The sequence below is a fragment of the Cucurbita maxima genome, unplaced genomic scaffold (assembly GCF_002738345.1).
Source record: "Cucurbita maxima cultivar Rimu unplaced genomic scaffold, Cmax_1.0 Cma_Scf00017, whole genome shotgun sequence".
Lineage (NCBI taxonomy): Eukaryota > Viridiplantae > Streptophyta > Magnoliopsida > Cucurbitales > Cucurbitaceae > Cucurbita > Cucurbita maxima.
In genome coordinates, this window is record NW_019272033.1 from 3574461 (window position 1) to 3595550 (window position 21090).

The 21090-nt window shown below is 35.7% G+C and overlaps 4 protein-coding genes, 1 non-coding gene and 1 pseudogene across 5 annotated transcripts; 5 read left to right on the forward strand and 1 right to left on the reverse strand.

The window, feature by feature from the left end:
• Nucleotides 1-2703: 2703 nt before the first annotated feature.
• On the forward strand, nt 2704-6243 carry LOC111492293 (cytokinin dehydrogenase 5-like). Its single transcript, XM_023141582.1, has 5 exons — nt 2704-3530; nt 3650-3777; nt 3856-4137; nt 4992-5254; nt 5882-6243. The coding sequence occupies exons 1-5, from the start codon at nt 2822-2824 to the stop codon at nt 6216-6218; spliced, it is 1719 nt and encodes a 572-aa protein (XP_022997350.1). The 5' UTR covers nt 2704-2821; the 3' UTR covers nt 6219-6243.
• A 2580-nt stretch (nt 6244-8823) lies between these two features.
• LOC111491827 (26S proteasome regulatory subunit S10B homolog B-like) lies at nt 8824-12293 on the forward strand. Its single transcript, XM_023140878.1, has 10 exons — nt 8824-9045; nt 9514-9633; nt 9728-9864; nt 9944-10105; nt 10232-10318; nt 10417-10503; nt 10594-10731; nt 11351-11542; nt 11622-11720; nt 11846-12293. Exons 1-10 carry the CDS (start codon nt 8946-8948, stop codon nt 11918-11920), a joined length of 1197 nt encoding a protein of 398 aa, XP_022996646.1. The 5' UTR covers nt 8824-8945; the 3' UTR covers nt 11921-12293.
• A 437-nt stretch (nt 12294-12730) lies between these two features.
• Nucleotides 12731-16205, forward strand: LOC111491825 (26S proteasome regulatory subunit S10B homolog B). The gene is made up of 10 exons (XM_023140876.1): nt 12731-12969; nt 13371-13490; nt 13587-13723; nt 13834-13995; nt 14079-14165; nt 14261-14347; nt 14439-14576; nt 15456-15647; nt 15734-15832; nt 15939-16205. Exons 1-10 carry the CDS (start codon nt 12870-12872, stop codon nt 16011-16013), a joined length of 1197 nt encoding a protein of 398 aa, XP_022996644.1. The 5' UTR covers nt 12731-12869; the 3' UTR covers nt 16014-16205.
• Nucleotides 16206-16291: 86 nt separating this feature from the next.
• On the reverse strand, nt 16292-17905 carry LOC111491828 (transmembrane protein 136-like). The gene is made up of 5 exons (XM_023140879.1): nt 17586-17905; nt 17337-17477; nt 17024-17143; nt 16817-16915; nt 16292-16591 (listed from the first exon to the last, which is right to left on the reverse strand). The coding sequence occupies exons 1-5, from the start codon at nt 17820-17822 to the stop codon at nt 16487-16489; spliced, it is 702 nt and encodes a 233-aa protein (XP_022996647.1). The 5' UTR covers nt 17823-17905; the 3' UTR covers nt 16292-16486.
• A 689-nt stretch (nt 17906-18594) lies between these two features.
• Nucleotides 18595-20076, forward strand: LOC111492427 (annotated as a pseudogene).
• Nucleotides 20077-20261: 185 nt separating this feature from the next.
• On the forward strand, nt 20262-20345 carry TRNAL-CAA. The gene has a single exon. It is a non-coding gene; the product is annotated as a tRNA-Leu (tRNA).
• The last annotated feature ends 745 nt before the right edge of the window (nt 20346-21090 follow it).

Sequence of the window (21090 nt, forward strand, 5' to 3'; positions counted from 1 at the left end):
AAAAAAAAAAAAAAAAAAAAAAAAAAAAAAAAAAAAAAAAAAAAAAAAAAAAAAAAAAAAAAAAAAAAAGAAGAAGAATCTGATGTGTATAATCAAAACAAAGAGAGCCCATGGATTCTGTGTCCCTTTTCAGTTATAAGCCTCAAGCTTTTTTTTTATTTTTATTTTTATTTTTAAAGTTTAGAGAGAGAAATTAACTTTTAGGTTAAAAAAGCTGTTTTTTTTATATGTTTTATTCCTTTTAACCTTTAACTAAAATAGAAAAAAAAAATTATCTTTCAGAAACTGAAGGAATAAAACCCCCTTTTTCCTTTCCTGTTCTAAAGATTGAAAGAGAGAGAAAAGGGCAATTCCGTCTTTTTTGTTTGAATACTCGAGTGACCGATCGTTGAAATGGTAATTTATGTCTTTATTCGTTGAGGTATACTTATACCGTTTATAAATAATGACATATTTATTCAATGATTAATTATGCAAAAAATTAAAATCATATACAGAGATTTATCATTAATTTTGAAATAGAATATCTTTTTTCGTTAAAATAACAAAATCTTTGTCAACTATTTAATATTTAACTTATTTGTCATATAAAATTAATATATATTTCATGGTCTTTATTTAATTCAATATAATGAAACCAAATATCCTTCTAATTCCTAGCTTCTCTTAATCCTTTTCATACTATATTATGCTACAAAACATAATATTTTTTCTAATATTTCAACACCATAATATTATAATACTAATGTATAGTTGGTTAACCAACTAGGTTGACTGGTCAAATTTTAGTAAATTTAAAAATAATTGTAAATAATTACAAATTTTAAATTGGTTTAAAATCATAGGTTGAAGGGAAGAATTTAAATAAATAAGCAAAATAAATATTAAATCATTTTATAGGATTAATTCAATGTAAAATCTATAAAATAAATATTTTATAGCGTTTTAAATTGTTAAATAAATAAAAATAGGTACATTTTTAATAATTGGAAACATTACACTTATTTATTGCCCAATCATTTTCTTTTCGGACATTATAGGCCCCCGAATGCAGACCAGTACTTGTCACAAAAACAATACATTTATTTATTATTATTTATTAAAAAACTTTATTCTTATTATTATTTCAATATTATTATATGTATTCGCCTAACCCTATTATTAATCATATAAATAATTCGCGTTAAAATATTATTTAAATTTTGTGTATCACTCCGACTTAATTTTAATTTTTCTAAATTTAATTATTATATTGAATTAGTGAAATAAAATAGCTAAAAATATTTTGGTTGATTTTTCAAATATACGGGATTTACTTTAATCCTAATTTATCCAAAACACTGCCTATTCTTTGTTTTAATTAAACTAATAATAACAAATTATCTCTGTAATCTAAGGCTTAGATACTGTGTATATATATATATATATATATATATATATATATATATATCAAGTGGATTAGGGGAGGGTGTTGTAGGGTAGGGGTCTATATGAGGAGAATATTGTTCTGGACTATTATGCCCCTGGTCATTTGGAAATTTACGAAAATGGGTGGGATGGAAAACTGAAAGCACGTGTGGAGATGTGATTGGGTTTGGGAGTTAATTGCAGAGAGTTGTGAACACACTAGATTATAGCTCATGCTCGTGACCCGAGGCAGATCCTCCGTATCCATGAATGGGGCCCGGCGCGGGCCCCCCTTTCATCTAGCCCTTTACACAGTCTCCTCGACTTCACACGTGCCTACCTCATCCTTGCACGTGAAAATGCCACGTGTCAATTCCTGAGAGTTTAGCCTAATTGAATTTACCAAATTTTAGAGAGAAAAAGAGATATCTTAATATTTTTTGAATTTATTGGACTCAAAATAATACTTAGCTTGTTGTTTATTTATATTTCATCTAATATTAAATAAATTAATGGTTAAATTTTAATAACAATATATATATATATATATGGATTTGTACCCTTTCTTGTTGTTTATTTATATTAAATATTTGTCACTCTTGATTTAAAGAATAACATTTAATATATATATATATTTTAGGATAACATTTATTTTCCACAAAATTTCTGACATTATAAGTTTAAATTAAATGTCTTTCTCATCTAATTATTTCAATTATCAGTTGAAAATAAATTATATTATTTAGATGAGAGAAAAATTAAATAAAAAACTTCATTTTATGACCCATTTTACTTAACTCACTCTTTTTCACTCTCAATTTTCAATTCTTTATAGTTCAAAAATAAATTATATTTGTGGACGAAAAAATTTAAAAAAATAAAATTTTATTTCTTAAATAAGAAAAAAGTATTACAAAAATATAAATGAAAAGGCAAGAAAAAAAAGCTGCATATATATATATAATAATTAAAAAAAAGTCCGACACGTGCAAAGCTACCCAAGTTTTACTAAAAAGTCGAAATTAGTAGAGAGAGAAACTGAGGTATTGTGTGTGTATGTATATATATATACACACACACATATAAATATATATATATATATATATATATATATATATATATATATATTTATTTATTTATATTTTAGTTAAAGTTTTCCTTTTCTGTTTGTCTTCTGGGAAAATCTGTGCGTTCCCCAAGAAAAAGAAGGAAAATAATAATAATTAATAATAATAACATAAGTAAAAAAAAAAAAAAAAAAAATGCTTAGGTGCATGATTTTGCGTACAGAAAATCTTAAAAGCGCCAATATATATCCTTAGTCTTACGTTACACTTCATCACAAACAGACTTCTATTTTTTCTCTGCAATACAAGATTTCATTTTTTTTTTTTTTTTTTCTCTGTTCCATCCCATGCAACACTGCCACCGCCATCACCACCGCCGTCCGATTACCGCCGCCGCCGCCAACTTCAAATTATTCATTAATGATTCAACAATGATGATTACTAAGCTTCTCTTAGCCTTTGCCTTCTGTCGTTTGATAGCCACCGTCGGACTCAACATGGGTCCGACGGCGGAGCTTCCCCGCCTCGGAATCGACGGCCTACTTTCCGTCGACCCCTCCGACGTCCAAACCGCTTCTGTCGATTTCGGCCTCATGACGCGGAATCCTCCTCTCGCTGTATTACACCCAGCCTCCGCCGATGACGTTGCCAGATTAATCCGGGCGGAGGCGGCGGCAGCGGAGGAGGAAGGGGAGTATGGTGGGTTTACGGTGTCAGCGAGAGGGCATGGACATTCGATAAATGGGCAGACGCAGACGGGGAATGGGGTGGTGATTGAAATGAACGGCGGTGGAAGACGGCACAGACGCGGCGGTGAGAGGAGTTCACCGCCGCAGCCTGTGGTATCGGAGAAAGAGAAATTTGTGGATGTATGGGGCGGAGAGCTGTGGATTGACGTGCTGAAATCGACTTTGGGGTATGGGTTGGCGCCGAGATCGTGGACGGATTATTTGTATTTATCCGTCGGCGGGACACTCTCCAACGGCGGAATCAGCGGCCAAGCCTTCAACCACGGCCCTCAGATCAGCAATGTCCATGAACTCGACGTCGTGACAGGTCCATTTTTTTCTCCTCCAATTCAAACCACAAAAATGCATGAATTTCACGATAAATTATTCAATTAATTGCAAAAATAAATAAATAAATTATATTATATTATATTAAATTTGTAACAGGAAACGGGGAGATAATGAAATGTTCAAACCAAGAAAATCCAGATCTTTTCCACGCAGTTCTTGGTGGATTAGGACAATTTGGGATCATAACACGAGCAAGAATCCTGCTCGAACCCGCGCCTCAGAGGGTACTAAAAAGCAATTAAGCTATTTTCCTGTCCTTTCCATGCAAATAAAAATTAAATTAAATTAAATAAAAAATACAGGTCCGATGGATTCGAGTTCTATACTCAAACTTTGAAGCATTTACAAGGGATCAAGAATGGCTAATATCGTTACATGCAAAGCCAGAGAATGAGAAATTTGACTACGTGGAAGGCTTCGTGATCGTTGATGAATCTCTAATCAACAACTGGAGATCTTCCTTCTTCTCACCGGCTAATCCGGTTAAAATCTCCTCCTTTAACAACAAGCCAGATGGAGGAGTTTTATACTGCTTGGAGATCACCAAAAACTACCATGAATCCGCATCTCCCACCGTTGATCAGGTAAACCCACATCCCAATTTCATTAAATAATTATCATTGATTATTGATCATTGATCATTGATCATTGATCATTGATCATCATCGATTTCAATCATTGCCTTCGTCTTCTTTACCCGAAAACACATACCTTACAAACAAAATAATAGCCAACATTTTTTTTTTTTATATAAATAACGGATTTTTAAATTTTCATCCAACGGTTAAGAACTGTTAGCCATATTGTAGTGATCTAATCGAATAATTTTTATCGGGATGTTTCAAACCCAATTTTTATTTGTTTGTTTGTCGGATAGCTGAATTTATGAACCTTCCAGGGCATCAAAGTAATAATTTTTATGCCATTTTGCAAGCTGTATTTGGTTTTTGTCTTGATTTTCAAATGGGGTTGTTTTTTTTCCACTCTTTAAAATTGGATTTTTTCCCAAATGATTCAGAGAGTTTTAAGGAAGTGGGCCAACGTTGTTCTTTGTTGGCTTGTGTGTGTCTGGTTTTTTTTTAATTTATTCACTAAATATAATTAGTTTTGGATATAATTAAAATAATTAAGGCTTGGGAGAAGAATAATAGATGGGAAGAAGATCTTGTGTGAATCAAATTATTGTTTTTAAGGAATTTATTTTTCCTTAATCCAACATTAAATAATAATACTAAATCTACGGTCTTCAACTACCAAATTATTCTCTTTTTTTTCTTTTTCTTTTTCTTTTTTAATTCTTTTAATTTTAAGATTGATTGGAATCAAACTTATCCTCTGACAAAAAAGTAGCACCTGCTTTGCAGCAAAACCTGTTTTTTTTTTTTTAATTTAAAATTTTGAAATTCAAAACTGACTCAAAACGACGGCGTTTAAGCAGGAAGTTGAGGCGCTATTGAAGGAGCTGGATTACATACCCGAGTCGGTTTTCACAACGGACTTGGCTTACGTGGACTTTCTTGACCGGGTTCATAAGGCCGAGTTGAAACTCCGGTCAAAAGGCTTATGGGATGTTCCACATCCATGGCTCAACCTCTTCGTCCCCAAGTCAAGAATCGCCGATTTTGACCGAGGAATTTTCAAGGGCATTTTGGGAAATAACACCAGTGGGCCCATCCTCATCTACCCCATGAACAAGCACAAGTTAGTTCTTATTAACTTCTTTATATATTTAAAATAAATTAAAATAAAATAGCAATCACTTCCTGCATGCAACATGCAAAAACATTATTAATTATTATTTAATATACAAAAAGATTTCCAAATTTTAATAGCTCTCGATTAGTCCCTATCGACCAGTCTAACCTAATCCGTTTGAGTTGAGTTAAGTTTAAATAAATGTTATGGATATAGTTAGTTGATAGATTGGTCTAAAATTATATTAGGTTGAATTGAATCTATGTAAATTTATTAATTTATTATTAATTTTAAAAAATATTAAGATTTGAAAAATTCGGGATAAGACATGAGAGGAAGGCCTAGCCAGCTTGGATTGATAAATACATGGGTGGGTCTAGTTTTGAATGGACAAATCGGACGGTGGAGATTGTCCAAGGGAGAAGATTCTGGTGTCAGGAGATCTTCTCCGTTGGACCTACCGACGGGGATCGTGTCCCTGTCTAGTTGACGTATTCAGTTTGCAGTGTTTTAATGGACATTTTGGCGCACATCTAACGACCCCCACACTTGGGGTCCCATTGATTGGCTCAAAAACTATCAATTCTATGCCCCATCCCTTCTCTTACAGTTGTTTCCCTTTTCCCTGTGTAGGTGGGACCCCAGGAGCTCCGCGGTGGTCCCGGAGGATGACGTGTTCTACCTAGTGGCCTTGCTCCGCTCGGCGTTGGACAACGGCGAGCCAACGCAGTCGTTGGAGTATTTAAGCGACCAGAATCATCAGATTTTGGCATTCTGCGCTAAGGAAGGGATCAAAGTGAAACAGTACCTGCCTCACTACACGACGGAGCGTGAATGGGCGGAGCATTTCGGCGAAAAGTGGCCGGAGTTTCAGCAGAGGAAGATGAAGTTTGATCCACGTCACATTCTCGCCACCGGGCAGAGGATATTTCGGCCCTTTACGACGGTGAACACGGCGGTTTCCCGGTAGACAGATAGTGAAATGGATGAGGAAAGGAATATGTTTGTTGTATATAGTGAAGAGGGCTCGTTTTTCAGGAGGTCATAATTGGTTGCGGAGAAGCACAAAAGGACCGTGGATCAAAACATTCTAAATGCTGCACGAATAATGTACTGCTCGGCCTCATTTCTGACACTTGTATTGCTTGGTTCATGTTCATCGGTTCACCTCTAACTTTGAAAAATGCATTAATGAAACACCATAAATCTAGATTCACACGAAAATTTATAATTATCTAAGAATAAAATGAAACCCCACATAAAATATCTTAGAACTTTTGTTGATACTCATTCTGCTGAACGTGACATTAGTTGTTGAGTTTAACTTTAATAATATTTGAGTTTAGATATAAATCAAAACATCTTAATCATGCCATATGAACTTCAAAACATCAGTCAATAAAAATGTTAAATCTAGAGGTCTTATTATTCAATAAAGTTGTTAGATCGAATTTCTGAACTTGGTTCGAGGGTTTTAGCATATTTGTGAATTAGGGGTTTGCATATCGAAAGCGTTTACTAAAGTTTTTAGATTCGGGTAACGTATCGGTATCTAAATTATAAGTCGTTTTCGCGCTGACCCCAATAATATCTGATGAAAAGATTAGAACAAGAGGCAACAGCTGTTAGAAAGTATATGGGAAGGCAAGTTGTTCTCGAAAAGGTAAGTAGAACAGTAGCCATTTTGCAAGAACAAAGAGATGAGTATAAGCAATTGACTAGTTGCACCTCTGGCAAGTCTGCTACAGCTACTCATTGCTGGCAACCAATTTGACAGCCTTCATGAAAATAAAGTTTTGTCAGAATTCATGGTTAAAATAGTTATGGTTGAGCAAGAATAGACCTGAAAGTAACGAGACAACGACGAATATGAGTGACCTAATGTGCTAATAAGTGACCAATATGTGCGCCCACAAGTATCAGTGTGTCCAAGTTTTTGGCACGTGACGGACATGGACATACCTTACCAATAGACCTAAAAGTAACGAGACAATAAGTATGAGTGACGTACTCTGCTAATAAGTGATCAATGTGTGTCCCCACAAGCATCGTCGTGTCCAAGTTTTTGGCACGTGACCAACATGGACATACGTTAACCAAATTAAAGTGTACGTGCTTTTAGCTTGTTACTATACGAAATTCTCATCAGTTGATAAGTGGTATTTTCATAATTCCAATATGAGTATATCTCAACTACTTACCAATAGACCTGAAAGTAACGAGACAACAAGTATGAGTGACTTACTCTGCTAATAAGTGACCAATATGTGCCCCCACAAACATCGTTGTGTCCAAGTTTTTGGCACGTGACCGACATGGACATACGTAAACCAAATTAAAGTGTACGTGCTTTTAGTTTGTTACTATACGAAATTCTATCAGTTGATAAGTGGTGTTTTCATTATTCAAATCTAAGTATAGCTCAACTAGTTAGGGGCATGTCTGCACTTAAAAGGTTAGAAATTCAAATCTTCTTATTCCGACTTTTAAAGCAATCAAAAAGCTTAGATGAAATTTAAAAGTCAAAACGTAACTGTAAGCTTTTGGGGTTTCGTTACAGCACTTTAGAATGTCATTCTCAAGCACGGGTGTTACAACTCAAGTTCACCGGTAACAAATATTGTCTACTTTAGCCCGTTAAGTATCGTTGTCAGCTTCATAGTCTTAAAATGTGTTTGTGATTCCCCTCTCCAACTTATATGAAATCTCACAATCCACTCCCTCGGGACACTAGCGTCCTCGCTGGCACATTTCTGGTGTCTGACTCTATACTATATTAGAAACCACGACTCTCTACAATAGTATGATATTGTCTATTGGCGATTACAAACGGTATCAGGTCCAGTTACCAGACGGTGCGAGCCATTGTCGAAGTAGGGTTAGTCATCGGATGTTGCAAGATACTATTGGAGTAGGGTTAGAACCTCTCTGACACATTTTAAAAACCTTGAGAGGATGCTCGAAAGGGAAAACCTAAAGAGAACAATGTCTGTTAGCACTGAGTTTAGGATGTTACAATTGAGATGTCATCAAACTTTATTATTCTCTCGAGTATATTTATTGAGAATAGACCTATGCGGTAACTTTTCACTACAGACATTCCAAACATCGAACCTCTAAACACTATCAAGACATGACAACTCGAGGGTTCATGTCAACTTATTTCTACATACCTTATTGAAGCCCGCCCAAGACACTTGTTTTCAATGCTCACCCAACCACGTTACATCTATGTGCCATGAGGCGACTTATTTAGGACATAGACTCAAAGGTGGTAAAGAGTTAATATCACGTCTCTCCCTATAGTACATTCTAAAACATATTCAATATGCATTTCTAATAGACGAGAGGTCATATGACAATGTAGAATGCTCGTCTGATCTCCATTTAAAGTGAAATCTAACATGTTTATAACTCCAGAATCGTTCATTGAAATTCTCGATGAGGCCTCGATTTTTTGAGGTCGTGGCTTGGACATTGAAATTAAATTATGAATAAATAAATAAACCCTCATTTTATCTCTTAATTATTTGAAGTTTTTTCCAAAACAACCCAACTTTTTGATGACTTAACCGAAAAGAAAGGTTGAGGCTTAAAGCAGGGGAAGGAAGTAAGAGGAGTGAGAATTTGGTAACTTAGGGCTTCTTGATCCTCAAGCTTACTCAGAAAAATTGGATTCCCAACTGCGACAGCAAAAATGGCCGATGGAGAAGAAGCCGCACGGCGTCTTACGGCGGTCAATGACTACCGGAAGAAACTCCTTCAGCACAAAGAGCTCGATGCTAGAGTCCGATCTCGTATGTTCCTCCCTAACCAAGTTCATAATCTACTACTGTTTTTTACTTTGTGAAGTCCGTAATTAGTCGTCTCGATGAATTTTGCCGATTGGAGTAGTTTTAGGTTCTGAATCTTCTGCAGTGGCCGTTCCTTGTATTGTGAAATTGCAGCATCTAAGCTTAAGGCTCTTCGCTCAGTCTCCCAATTATGAATTTTAGCCTTTGAAAGCTCTTGTATTTCCATGCCGCCTTGTATATAGTTTTATTTAGTTATATCTGTAAGGAAAATATGATCATTGTGGAAATTAGAAAACGTTATGGGAAATGGGTTATGTTCTTGATGGTTTGTTATCATTTCCCTTTGCTACACATCTTTAGTGCTTATATATGTGACTTTATTAGTTGGTATTTCGTGAAGTGGTAATGAAAGCTGAGATTCTTGTTTATTTTACGGAGGCCTTTAAGATTATGTTTAATTTATGTTTCCAGTGAGGGAGAATTTACGAGGTGCAAAGAAAGAATTTAACAAGACGGAAGATGATTTGAAGTCTCTGCAAAGTGTTGGCCAGATTATTGGAGAAGTTCTCAGGCCACTTGACAATGAACGCTGTAATTCTCTTCTTATTCCCTGAATTGCTTTGTGAGATGAAATTCTCTCGAATCCGTTGATTTTGTAGGATTATCTCTGCCATTGTGATTTCAGTGATTGTCAAAGCAAGCAGTGGACCAAGATACGTGGTTGGATGCCGTACTAAGGTCGATAAGGAAAAATTGACGTCTGGTACTAGAGTGGTACTTGATATGACAACACTCACCATTATGAGGGCTCTTCCTCGTGAAGTAAGTTAGATTTTTGTGTATACTCGAATGATTATAAGGGGGATTTTCCTAAATGTTTTTATCTAATTTGATCTGATAGGTAGATCCAGTTGTGTATAATATGTTGCATGAAGATCCTGGCAATGTTAGCTATTCTGCTGTGGGTGGTTTGTCTGATCAAATTAGAGAATTGAGGGAGTCTATTGAGCTACCTCTCATGAATCCTGAGCTTTTCCTTAGGGTTGGTATCAAACCTCCCAAGGTACTATCTATCTCTTTGATGGGATTACCAAATTTTGGTTTTCTAGTTTGCCTATTTATTACTTGCACTGTACCAGATTCTTCCTCCTTTTCTTACTCAAATTATTTGTTCACTTTTCACTCGAAGGGTGTGCTTCTATACGGTCCTCCCGGTACTGGCAAGACATTGTTGGCAAGAGCCATTGCGAGTAACATAGATGCCAACTTCTTAAAGGTTGAATTTTCTCCATGTACAGAAATGACGTTAATACTCCCCTCTTCCCCAACTAATATATAACTACTAGCTTCTCTCTTCTCTTTATTGAAGTATAGGTTGTATCGAGTGCCATAATTGATAAGTACATTGGAGAAAGTGCAAGGTTAATACGGGAGATGTTTGGATATGCACGCGATCATCAGGTAAGTTCTTATGTGGTATGAACTTCTCTTTGTGTGATTCTATTAGGAAAGGTGTTTCATAATGCATGCCCTGTTCCTTTATGTGCTTAGCCCTGCATAATTTTTATGGATGAGATTGATGCCATTGGTGGGCGGAGATTCAGTGAGGGAACAAGTGCGGACCGGGAAATTCAACGAACATTGATGGAGTTGCTTAATCAGCTTGATGGTTTTGATCAGCTTGGCAAGGTATGTCTGGATTTGCTGACTCTTCGTTTTATGGGAAAAATGAACTTCTCATGGATATCTAGATTTCCAATATCCCATGAACCTGATCCAGATGCCCAACGGAATAGTGGGTGTTTTGAATATTATTGTTAAGAATCTGATGTTACATCTTTGGCCTTCCTTTCGTACTTGTTTGGAGGCAACTTTGGATATTCGTATATGCAAAGATACCTATGAACATCAGTGTCCAGGTGCCCATCAAAATGACAGGTGCTATAAATTTTCATAGAAAAAGAAAAAAAGAAAAAATCATCTCATGAAGAATCCAACTGTTTTTGCTTAAACATATTTATAATTTGTATATTGTTTACTTGTTTATATATGACAGTAACTAGTAAGGATAGACAGATAATGAAGTCGGTGGCCAAATACAAAGAACGTGTTCATTCTTATTCTAATTGTGTTATTTGCCTGTGTGATGATATAATATCATGTAACTAGCTAAACCGAAAACGTAAAGTCTTGATCTTGTTGCTGATCATGTGAACACTTAATTGTTTGTCTTATATCTGACTTGGAATTTTTTACAAATATTTTGCTTTCATAGCAAAAGATTATTAACTTGAAACTGGCACTGCAGGTCAAAATGATAATGGCCACAAACAGGCCAGATGTTCTTGACCCTGCACTTCTTCGACCAGGGCGATTGGACCGCAAAATAGAGATTCCTCTGCCAAATGAGCAGTCCAGAACGGAGATCCTTAAGATTCATGCAGCTGGAATTGCCAAGCATGGCGAGATTGATTATGAAGCTGTCGTAAAGCTTGCAGAGGTATCCTGCTAGTTCTTATTTATCTGATTTCTTTCTTCTATTCACAATCTATGCATGTTTGAAACTCTCATTTGTCCAGGGCTTTAATGGAGCTGATTTGCGAAATGTGTGCACCGAAGCTGGAATGTCAGCCATCCGTGCTGAACGTGACTATGTCATCCACGAAGATTTCATGAAGGTAATTTAACATTAATTTCTCCAGCACTGTATAGCATACTCTTTATCTTGTTGAGATTAGTTGGTTACCTACAGGCAGAAGGTTCTTTCTTCCCATTATCACCTTTATCATCTTTTGATGTTCAGGCAGTACGAAAACTGAACGAAGCGAAGAAACTCGAGTCCAGTGCACACTACAGTGCTGATTTCGGAAAAGACTGAAGTCGGGTATTTTACCCTTGGTGGCCAAAAACCTTTTCAAGCACAAAACTTCCCGTCCTGGCAAGACGATGCAGTTTTCGGATGCAAGCAGGCAAAACTGAGCTTTTTCCTGGTATCACTGGTGCTTATATTAGAAGTTAGACATATAGGAACTTGCTTGAATCTGATTACCAATGGGAGATGATGAATATTCATGAAAATATGGCTGTTTTGTTGTCTTGTTAATTTATTTTCCCAAGCTGAGAGAGGAATTGTCCACTGTGATTGTCATTTACCAAAACATGGCAACTGTGACTCAGTTTACACAATATACGGCTTATTGGAAAGATTATGAACTGTTTTATTTGTAATATTACTGCTCTCACTATTCGTACTGCAACAATCTTTTTGAGATCTACCATTGATCAAGAGGCTACAAATTCAAATTCTCAAATTCTCATAAGTAGAACGAACAAAGAATTACGATCAGGGTTTGTATGGTACGTTTATTCTAAAAACTATAGCTAAATCATATTGTAGCTAGTTCGTAATAACGGTTAGATGTATATTCTAATTTTTTCATATTCTTTAATAACTTACGAGTACAAATTCAACTTATTTTTACTGCTTTTTAAGACGGTTGTATAGTTTCTTTCGGTATAGGGTTAAAAAGGTTATATTCCGAGAAATTCTTTTACCAGATAATATTTTTCGAGGCATTATAAGTAAAACCTTGAACTAAACCTATATCTAGAAAAAGAAAAAGAAAAAGAAAAAGAAAAATAAAAAGAAAATCAATATGGAAGAAACGGCGTCGTATCAGGCTTCTTAGAAAGCGTAGGCTATAGATTGGGGGCAGAAGGAAAACAATTTGCAGAAAGAGAGAGCATCTAAAGCTTCTTGCTTCCCAAGCTTTCTCTGATAAATCCACGGGAACTTCGAGCTCCGACTACCAGTTCGATCACCAAAGATGGCTGATGGAGAAGAAGCCGCTCGGCGTCACACGGCGGTCAATGATTATCGCAAGAAGCTCCTCCAGCACAAAGAGTTAGACGCCAGAGTCCGATCTTGTCTGTCCCTCAATACCCAACTTTCTAATCCGCTCCTGTTTTTATTGTACTCTGTGAATTCTGGTTCTAGTCGTTCCTAAAGGTTTTGGCTCTGAGGAAATGGAAGTCTTATGGACTACGAGATTTATGCATCTTGGTTTTAGAGTGTTGTAATTCAGCCCCCGATTTAACTTTTGGTCCCTGAGAAAGTTCGTGTAGATTCGTGTGGATATTGGAAAGATGGGGATGATTTGGGAATTGAAAAACGTTTGTGGAGATGATACATTTCTAGGAAGTTATGGGAAATGAGTTTGCGTATTTTGCTACATTTCTATTTTTCTTGTGATATGTGATAGTATAAGCTGAAATTCTTGATTTTCTTACGTTTTCTTGAGAAATTATCTCTGATTTATGATTTTCAGTAAGGGAGAATTTGCGAGCTGCAAAGAAAGAATTTAACAAGACGGAAGATGATTTGAAGTCTCTGCAAAGTGTTGGCCAGATCATTGGAGAAGTTCTCAGGCCACTTGACAACGAACGCTGTATATTTTCTTGTTATTCCTTGTATTTGTTCATATGGAAAGTTACCTCAAATTGGTTGATAATGTAGGTGGATGTCTCTGCCTTTGTGATTTCAGTGATTGTCAAAGCAAGCAGTGGACCGAGGTATGTGGTTGGATGCCGCAGTAAGGTGGATAAAGAAAAATTAACATCTGGTACTAGAGTTGTTCTTGATATGACAACACTCACCATTATGAGGGCTCTTCCACGTGAAGTAAGTTAAATTTATTGTGTGTACTCCATGATTATATAGGATAAGGAAAGAAGGTAGTAACCTTTAATGCACGATTGTCCTAAATGTTTTGATCTAATTTGATCTGATAGGTAGATCCCGTCGTGTATAATATGTTGCGCGAAGATCCTGGCAATGTTAGCTATTCTGCTGTGGGTGGCTTATCTGATCAAATTAGGGAACTTAGGGAGTCCATTGAGCTACCTCTCATGAATCCTGAGCTTTTCCTTAGAGTCGGCATCAAACCTCCCAAGGTATTCCCTCTCTCGCGCGCACGGTTGACGGGTTTACCAAATTCTGGTTTTCTAGCTAATAGTTTCTGCATTTTTATTCGAAGGGTGTTCTTCTGTATGGCCCTCCTGGTACTGGCAAGACATTGTTAGCAAGAGCAATTGCAAGCAACATAGATGCCAACTTCTTAAAGGTTGAATTTTCTCCAAATACTGAAATGGATGCCAACTTTAATCTTCCCCTCCTTCCTAGTTAAGGTATAACTATTAGCTTCTATCTTCGCTTTAGGTTGTATCGAGTGCCATAATTGATAAGTACATTGGAGAAAGTGCAAGGTTAATCCGAGAAATGTTTGGATATGCACGTGATCACCAGGTAAGTTCTGATGTGGTATGAACTTGTTTTGTTATGATTTCGTACGAAAATTGTGACTCATAAGTCATACACCAATCTTTTCTGTGCTTAGCCCTGCATAATTTTTATGGACGAGATTGATGCCATTGGTGGGCGGAGATTCAGTGAAGGAACAAGTGCAGATCGTGAAATTCAGCGAACATTGATGGAGTTACTTAATCAGCTTGATGGTTTTGATCAACTTGGTAAGGTATGTCCAAATCTTCTGATCCCTTGTTTGTTCTTTTGGGAATTCCAGACTTTTCTCTTACATATTTAGATTCCAACGTTTGTTATGAAGGTATCTTTGATATTTAGATATTCAATTATCTTATGTACATCGGTACCGAAAATCCCATGAGATGAGGGATCTTTAAAGTTGATAGAATACTATATCTTAGTATTGTTGGAATAACACACAATTATTAAATGTGTTAACCTAGACGATGTTCGTTGAATTACTTCTGTGATTCTTTAATTGTTATAACCGTTTTTGTATTGAAAGTTTTTAAAACGACTGAATGAAAATTTTTATAGTATGTTTGTTCATATACTGAATTTCTGAGGCGTAGTATAGTGGAATGTAACAGCCCAAACCCACCGCTAGCAGATATTGTTTTCTTTGGGTTTTTCTTTTCGAGCTTCCCTTCAAGGTTTTTAAAACGAGTCTACTAGGGAGAGGTTTCCATACCCTTATAAAAAATGCTTCGTTCTTTTCCCCAACCGACGTGGAATCTCACAACTATCCTCCTAGTAGTAACCAAGGCTGTATACTGAATTTCTGGTCTTCTGCATACACAAAGAATGTGTTCTTTTTCTGATTTTGGTTGTCTTGCCTGTGTGATTAAGGTCATATGCTTTGTGAAGATATTTTTTTTATAAGAAACTGAGAAGACCATATATCTACACAAAAACAAATGAACATGTTGCCTTGTGAAGATATAAGTATGAGGTGTTTGATCTTGATCATGTTCCCGATCATGCCATGACTCAACTGTTTGTCTCCTTATTCTGATTTCTTTTACTGCGATTATCTTTTTCCAAGTTTGTGTTTTCCTAACACAAGATGATTACTTTGAGGATACCATAGGTCAAAATGATAATGGCTACAAACAGACCGGATGTTCTGGACCCTGCCCTTCTTCGGCCAGGACGATTGGACCGTAAAATTGAGATACCTTTGCCGAATGAGCAATCCAGAACGGAGATCCTTAAGATTCATGCTGCTGGAATTGCCAAGCATGGTGAAATCGACTATGAAGCTGTTGTAAAGCTTGCAGAGGTAACCCTGCTAGTTTTCTTGTTTAATTGATTTCTTTTAGTAGCTTTGTCCATAATCTGCAATGCATAAAACTATCCTCTGTGTAGGGATTTAATGGAGCTGATATGCGGAATGTCTGCACCGAAGCTGGAATGTCGGCTATTCGAGCCGAACGCGACTATGTCATCCACGAAGATTTCATGAAGGTTACTTTTTCTTTCTCGTCGTTAGTAGTCATCGTATTCGAACAGATCCCTACGGAGAGATGGCATTTTCTTCTCATACTCACTTTCATCGTCTTGTGATGTTCAGGCAGTGCGGAAACTGAACGAAGCAAAGAAACTCGAGTCCAGTTCGCACTATAATGCCGATTTTGGGAAGGATTAAAGCGATGTAAGGAATCTTTGTAGCCAAAATCTTTGCAGGGAACAATGCACTCTTGGGATGCATGCAAAAAATGAGCTATTCCTGGTATCAATTATGTTTTTCTACGAACTATAGGAACCTGTTGTATCTGATCACAGACGATGATATGAACATTCATGAAAATCTAGCCATTCTTCTTTCTTCCTTATTTTATTCCCTGTTCTTGTGGCCTAAACAGATTTTTATTCACCCTGCCTTAAATCTTTCTTGTTAATGTGCTCATTGAAAAGATATAAAGCTGAGATGAAATGGTTCATTGTGATTTTCATTAATCTAAACATGATCATCTGCAGCTCAGTTTACAGAATACACAGTTCATTGCAAAGTTCTTGCACTGTTTTTGTTTGCAGTGTCACTGTTCCCAAGATACTGCTGGGATTTGATGAACATAAAATTGTAAGAGTTCTATCTTTTTGTTGATTCCTTAGCTGAGATTAACTGTTCTTCGATGTAGATCTGTCGTTGAGTTTGAATCTGACCATTCTCACGATCTTGTAAAACCAGTAGGCACTGACAAGCTGCAATCCTAGAGCCATGGCCTGTGAATTATATGAACTATTTGGTTAGTGAAAGTTGAACAAAGTAGTTGATAAAGGTATTTACGAGCTCATGATCATAAAGAACTCGTTATTTACGAGCTTGTGATCATAAAGAACTCGTTATTTATGAGCTCGTGATATTTTTATTAAAATATCTATTGACATTGACATTTTATCTATTCACGACTAAATTTTATGGAGAATATGCATTTAGATGTTTGCTACCTTAATAAGAAGAGGGACGGCGGTGGCGGATAGAGTCATGTAGGTGAGATAAGGCCCTCCAACCATTCTTCCAATTGAAAATATCACAGCAAATCCGAACTGTCATCGAATCAATATCATATTAGCTTAAGTTTCGTTTGATATTCATTAGAATATATTTTTTTAGATTTAAGCATATAATCTTGATCAATTGGGGCGATGACTTACATCAGCGGCCAAATTAAAGTCTGTGCCTCTGTAACCAATTTCTTTGAGAATTTCCCTTAAATGGAGAAAGGGGCTTGAGATCTCGGTTATCCATAACGCTGCTACCATCTCTGACCCACACTACATGTTCACGACGATGAAATCATCAATGTAACTCGTAAGATACCATATCTTAAGTAGGTGATTCAACCAACTTGACCCAAACCCATGATAGTTAACTCACCCGTGCTAAGAAAAGAAGATTTCTCCTCTTCTTCGAAGCATAAATAGTTGAAACCGAGCCTAATTTATTGAACGAGAAAAAAAAGAGTACCTTTTGATAAGCAAAGCCAGCTGCAATTCCAACAATGCTAACCAAGTGATGGATGGCATTGTCCACATTCACTTTCTTGTCAAAGTGGCAACACACCATATCATAGATCAAATAAGAACAGGTCACAGCCAATGTTTGCATCTGGCGAACAAATCCACCATTTTTAACAGCTTAAAAAAACCCCATTTCATATCTAATTCATTAAGAGCAACAAAACGGCGTCGTACAAAGATTTGAAGAAGAAAGTACCTGAAAGGGTGAAGCTTGAGAAGCGAGAGGACAAATGGGGCATCGCCAATTCTGCACAGAGATGGAAGCCAAGGTGACAGCCAAACAAGCATGGAGCGTGGAGACGAGGCGGTTGCAGAACCCAAAGGATCTCTTTGGAAGGAGTTTTCTCAAGGAAATGAAAGCCAATGTCCAAGCTATTACACCCAAAACGACGACGTTTATTACGTCGGGATCTCGACCCGTGGAGACCACCATGGCTGCTCCAAGATAGCAGAGCTTGTGGAAAGATCAGAGATGTAGAAAGCTTAACAATGAGAGAGAAGAGTCAATAGGTTGGGTTTTTTCATTTATGAAAACATTTATTATTATTTTTTTCTTTGTATTCTTATTTAATTCAAAAGTTAGTTTTTTGGTGCAACTAGACCACGTGTGCTAGAAAGCCCATTTGTTATATATATATATATATATATAAAAGGTAATTGTTTGAATCTTTTTACGGTAAAAAATTAAGTGATAAATTTGACCCGTGACGATTTTTTTATCAAGAATATATATTTTAACCAGTTGAATTATACTTATTTTTTTAATTAATTTTTTTTAAATAGAACAAAAAAAAATTAGGTGATTGGTTTGAACCTAATTTTGTTGGAAATTATTATTATTATTTTTTTTTTTTTTGTATATATAAATATATGAATGAAGAGAGTGGATATAAGTTGTAACATACAACTGCCTCAATTATGTTCCATCATATTTATGATTATTTAATGGTTTTCTTTTACTTTCAATTATGGACGGTTGGAGTAAATAAAAATAATAATATCAAAATTTTTTTAATGAAAATATTATTGTCAGGATTAAATTATAAAAATTATTATTAGTATTGATCTAATTTGATTAACAAAAATAAAATGAATAAATACATAAATCAAAATAAAAAAAAATTAAGTTACCTAATAAATTTAAATTTTTTAATTTAATTATGCTAGAAAAATTTTGAATACAAAATTTAAATTTAAAAGATGGGATGAATTTTGTGGATAGTTTTGTAGATCATATTGGAAAGATCAAGAGCAAGCAAGCGAGATTCACTTGCATGCATTATGTTGGAATCATCCAGCAATTTCCCTGGAAGGCGGCGGAAATTCTGAGAATTTCGTCGATTTTCACTGCCTAGCGGCGACGAAGAGTTCAAATCCAGAATCGCTCGTTTATTCTAGGGCTGGGTTTCGTTGGAGAGTTCTTCGCGCCAAGAACTAAAGAACTCAGGTTGGTAAAATCTCTGCATTTCTTAGTGTTTTGTGTTTAATTTCAATTGGAGAATTTGTAGAAATTATCCTTTAATATCTTACGGATTCGGATTATTTGTTGTATTGATTCATGTTGTGTAAAGATCGTTGGCTATTGTGAATTTGAGTTAATGAAATGGGGCTTGATTATTAGGGTTTTGATGCAAATGATACAGAGTAAGCTCCTATATGTGTTTTTTGAGAGATAACGAAATTTGAATATGTGCTATCCTTGCATTACATAGCATTGAAATGAAAATGTTTCTAGTTCATTAGATGGGGTACTAAACGTAAACAAAATCGATATCGAAGTTTGTAAAGCTTGTTCGGATTATGATACTGAAAAAGTTCACTCCATACTTTATGAGCTCGGCTGTAAGCTCATGGCCAATATCTGGATTGTATTGTTTCTTACACGTAATTACGTATATGGATGATTTGATCTGAAAGCATAGAACATTTAGTTGATCTGGTCTTGATAGCTGTTTATAGTTCCTACTAGTATCGATCTGAAAGCATAGAACATCTAGTTGATCCAGTCTTTGATAGCTGTTTATAGTTCCTACTAGTATCTATTAGTAAGCTATTTAAGGCAGGCTCTGTTCCTGGTGCGTAGGGCCGATCCCCGTGTAGGAGGCCCTTCTCACTTAAGTAAAAGCATTTACTTGTCTTGGGGTGGAGGGGTGGACAGCTTTGTTTGCCCCAACTTGGTAAATGGTATTTCCGTGCAACGACATTGTTTGTGCATTTCCTTCTGGAGTCACTCTTAGATTATCACTAAGAAAAAGAGGAAGAGAATAGAATGTTGTTATTTTGGCATGGTTGGAGACGATTGGCTCCCCTCCACTTTATGTTTCTTTTGCAGGAGAGTTTACAACATAGTCGACAACGATCCAGCTCGTCCAGGTCCAAGGGAAGAAGTTTTCTCATATGCGCAGGATCTGGTCAAGAAAAAGTGGCCCGGTAAAGTCGAACCATCGCCGATGCAAGTTGAGGTAAGTGCTGTTATCAATAGGGGTGGAATGGGTGATAAAAGTGTGTAATGTACGTAGGTAAAGTCGAACCATCGCCGATGCAAGTAGAGGTAAGTGCTGTTACCAATAGGGGTGGAATGGGTGATAAAAGTGTGTAATGTACGTATGAAAATGGAGCTCGGAGTGAGTCTTGAGAGCGAGGGATCGAACCATTAATCTTCGGGATAGTAATTAGGGCCGTAATTCATTGATCTATGCACAGATTTGTTTCTTAATTTTCTGTGGCCTTTGTACTTATAAATTTTTGTTTAAGAATGATTTGTTGTAGATTGGATGCATTATCTTGTCCAACTTTCACCCTTCAACGTAAATTCTAGAAAAGTTTAATTAAATGATTATATATAATAAATGCAAGCCCAAGTGACAGCAACGTCAGGATGGCCGAGTGGTCTAAGGCGCCAGACTCAAGTTCTGGTCTTCGAGAGAGGGCGTGGGTTCAAATCCCACTTCTGACAAATTTCTCATTTTAATTTAATCGCTTTGTTTTGCCATTGGGCTCGGCCCATTTGTTAACCAGCCCAAAAAATGGGCTATATGGGCTACAACATAATTTAGATTTGTTTACAAGGCTTCTTTATTTTTTGTTTATAATTATTAATAATATTGGCGTGTTAAATTTATTAAATGAGTATATTACAACATTATGTCATCATTTTTATTATTAGTTTTAATGAAAAAACTAAATAAAAGCATAATTGAAGTTCAAATTAACCTTTTTTTAATTTGAATTATGATAATTAATACTTCCAATTTAGTTGAATTATTAAAAAAAAAAAAACGTTGTTGAAGAATAAATAATATTATAATTCAATGTTAAGAAGAATGTCCAAGTCTAATACTAACAAACACAGTATTTATATAAATAAAAAATACCAAGTTAGAAGTGCAATTAAAGGTTAATTAAATAAAATTAAAAAATTAAAAAGGAAATTGGCTCATGGGGAGATGGAAAAGAGCAACTGTTTTTTATTATTATTATTTTTTTTTTTAATCCTTTTTGTCTGAAAAAAATAACACGACCCTTAATTGCACCAAAAAGCCACCGACCTCCACGGAGCTCAAACGAGTTCCAAAGACAAAAATGCCCCTCTCTCCATTTTCTGACAAATTATGTACTCTTCTAGATTGATTGTTTTTAATATGGTTATATATATATATATATATATATATATATATATATATATATATATATATATATAT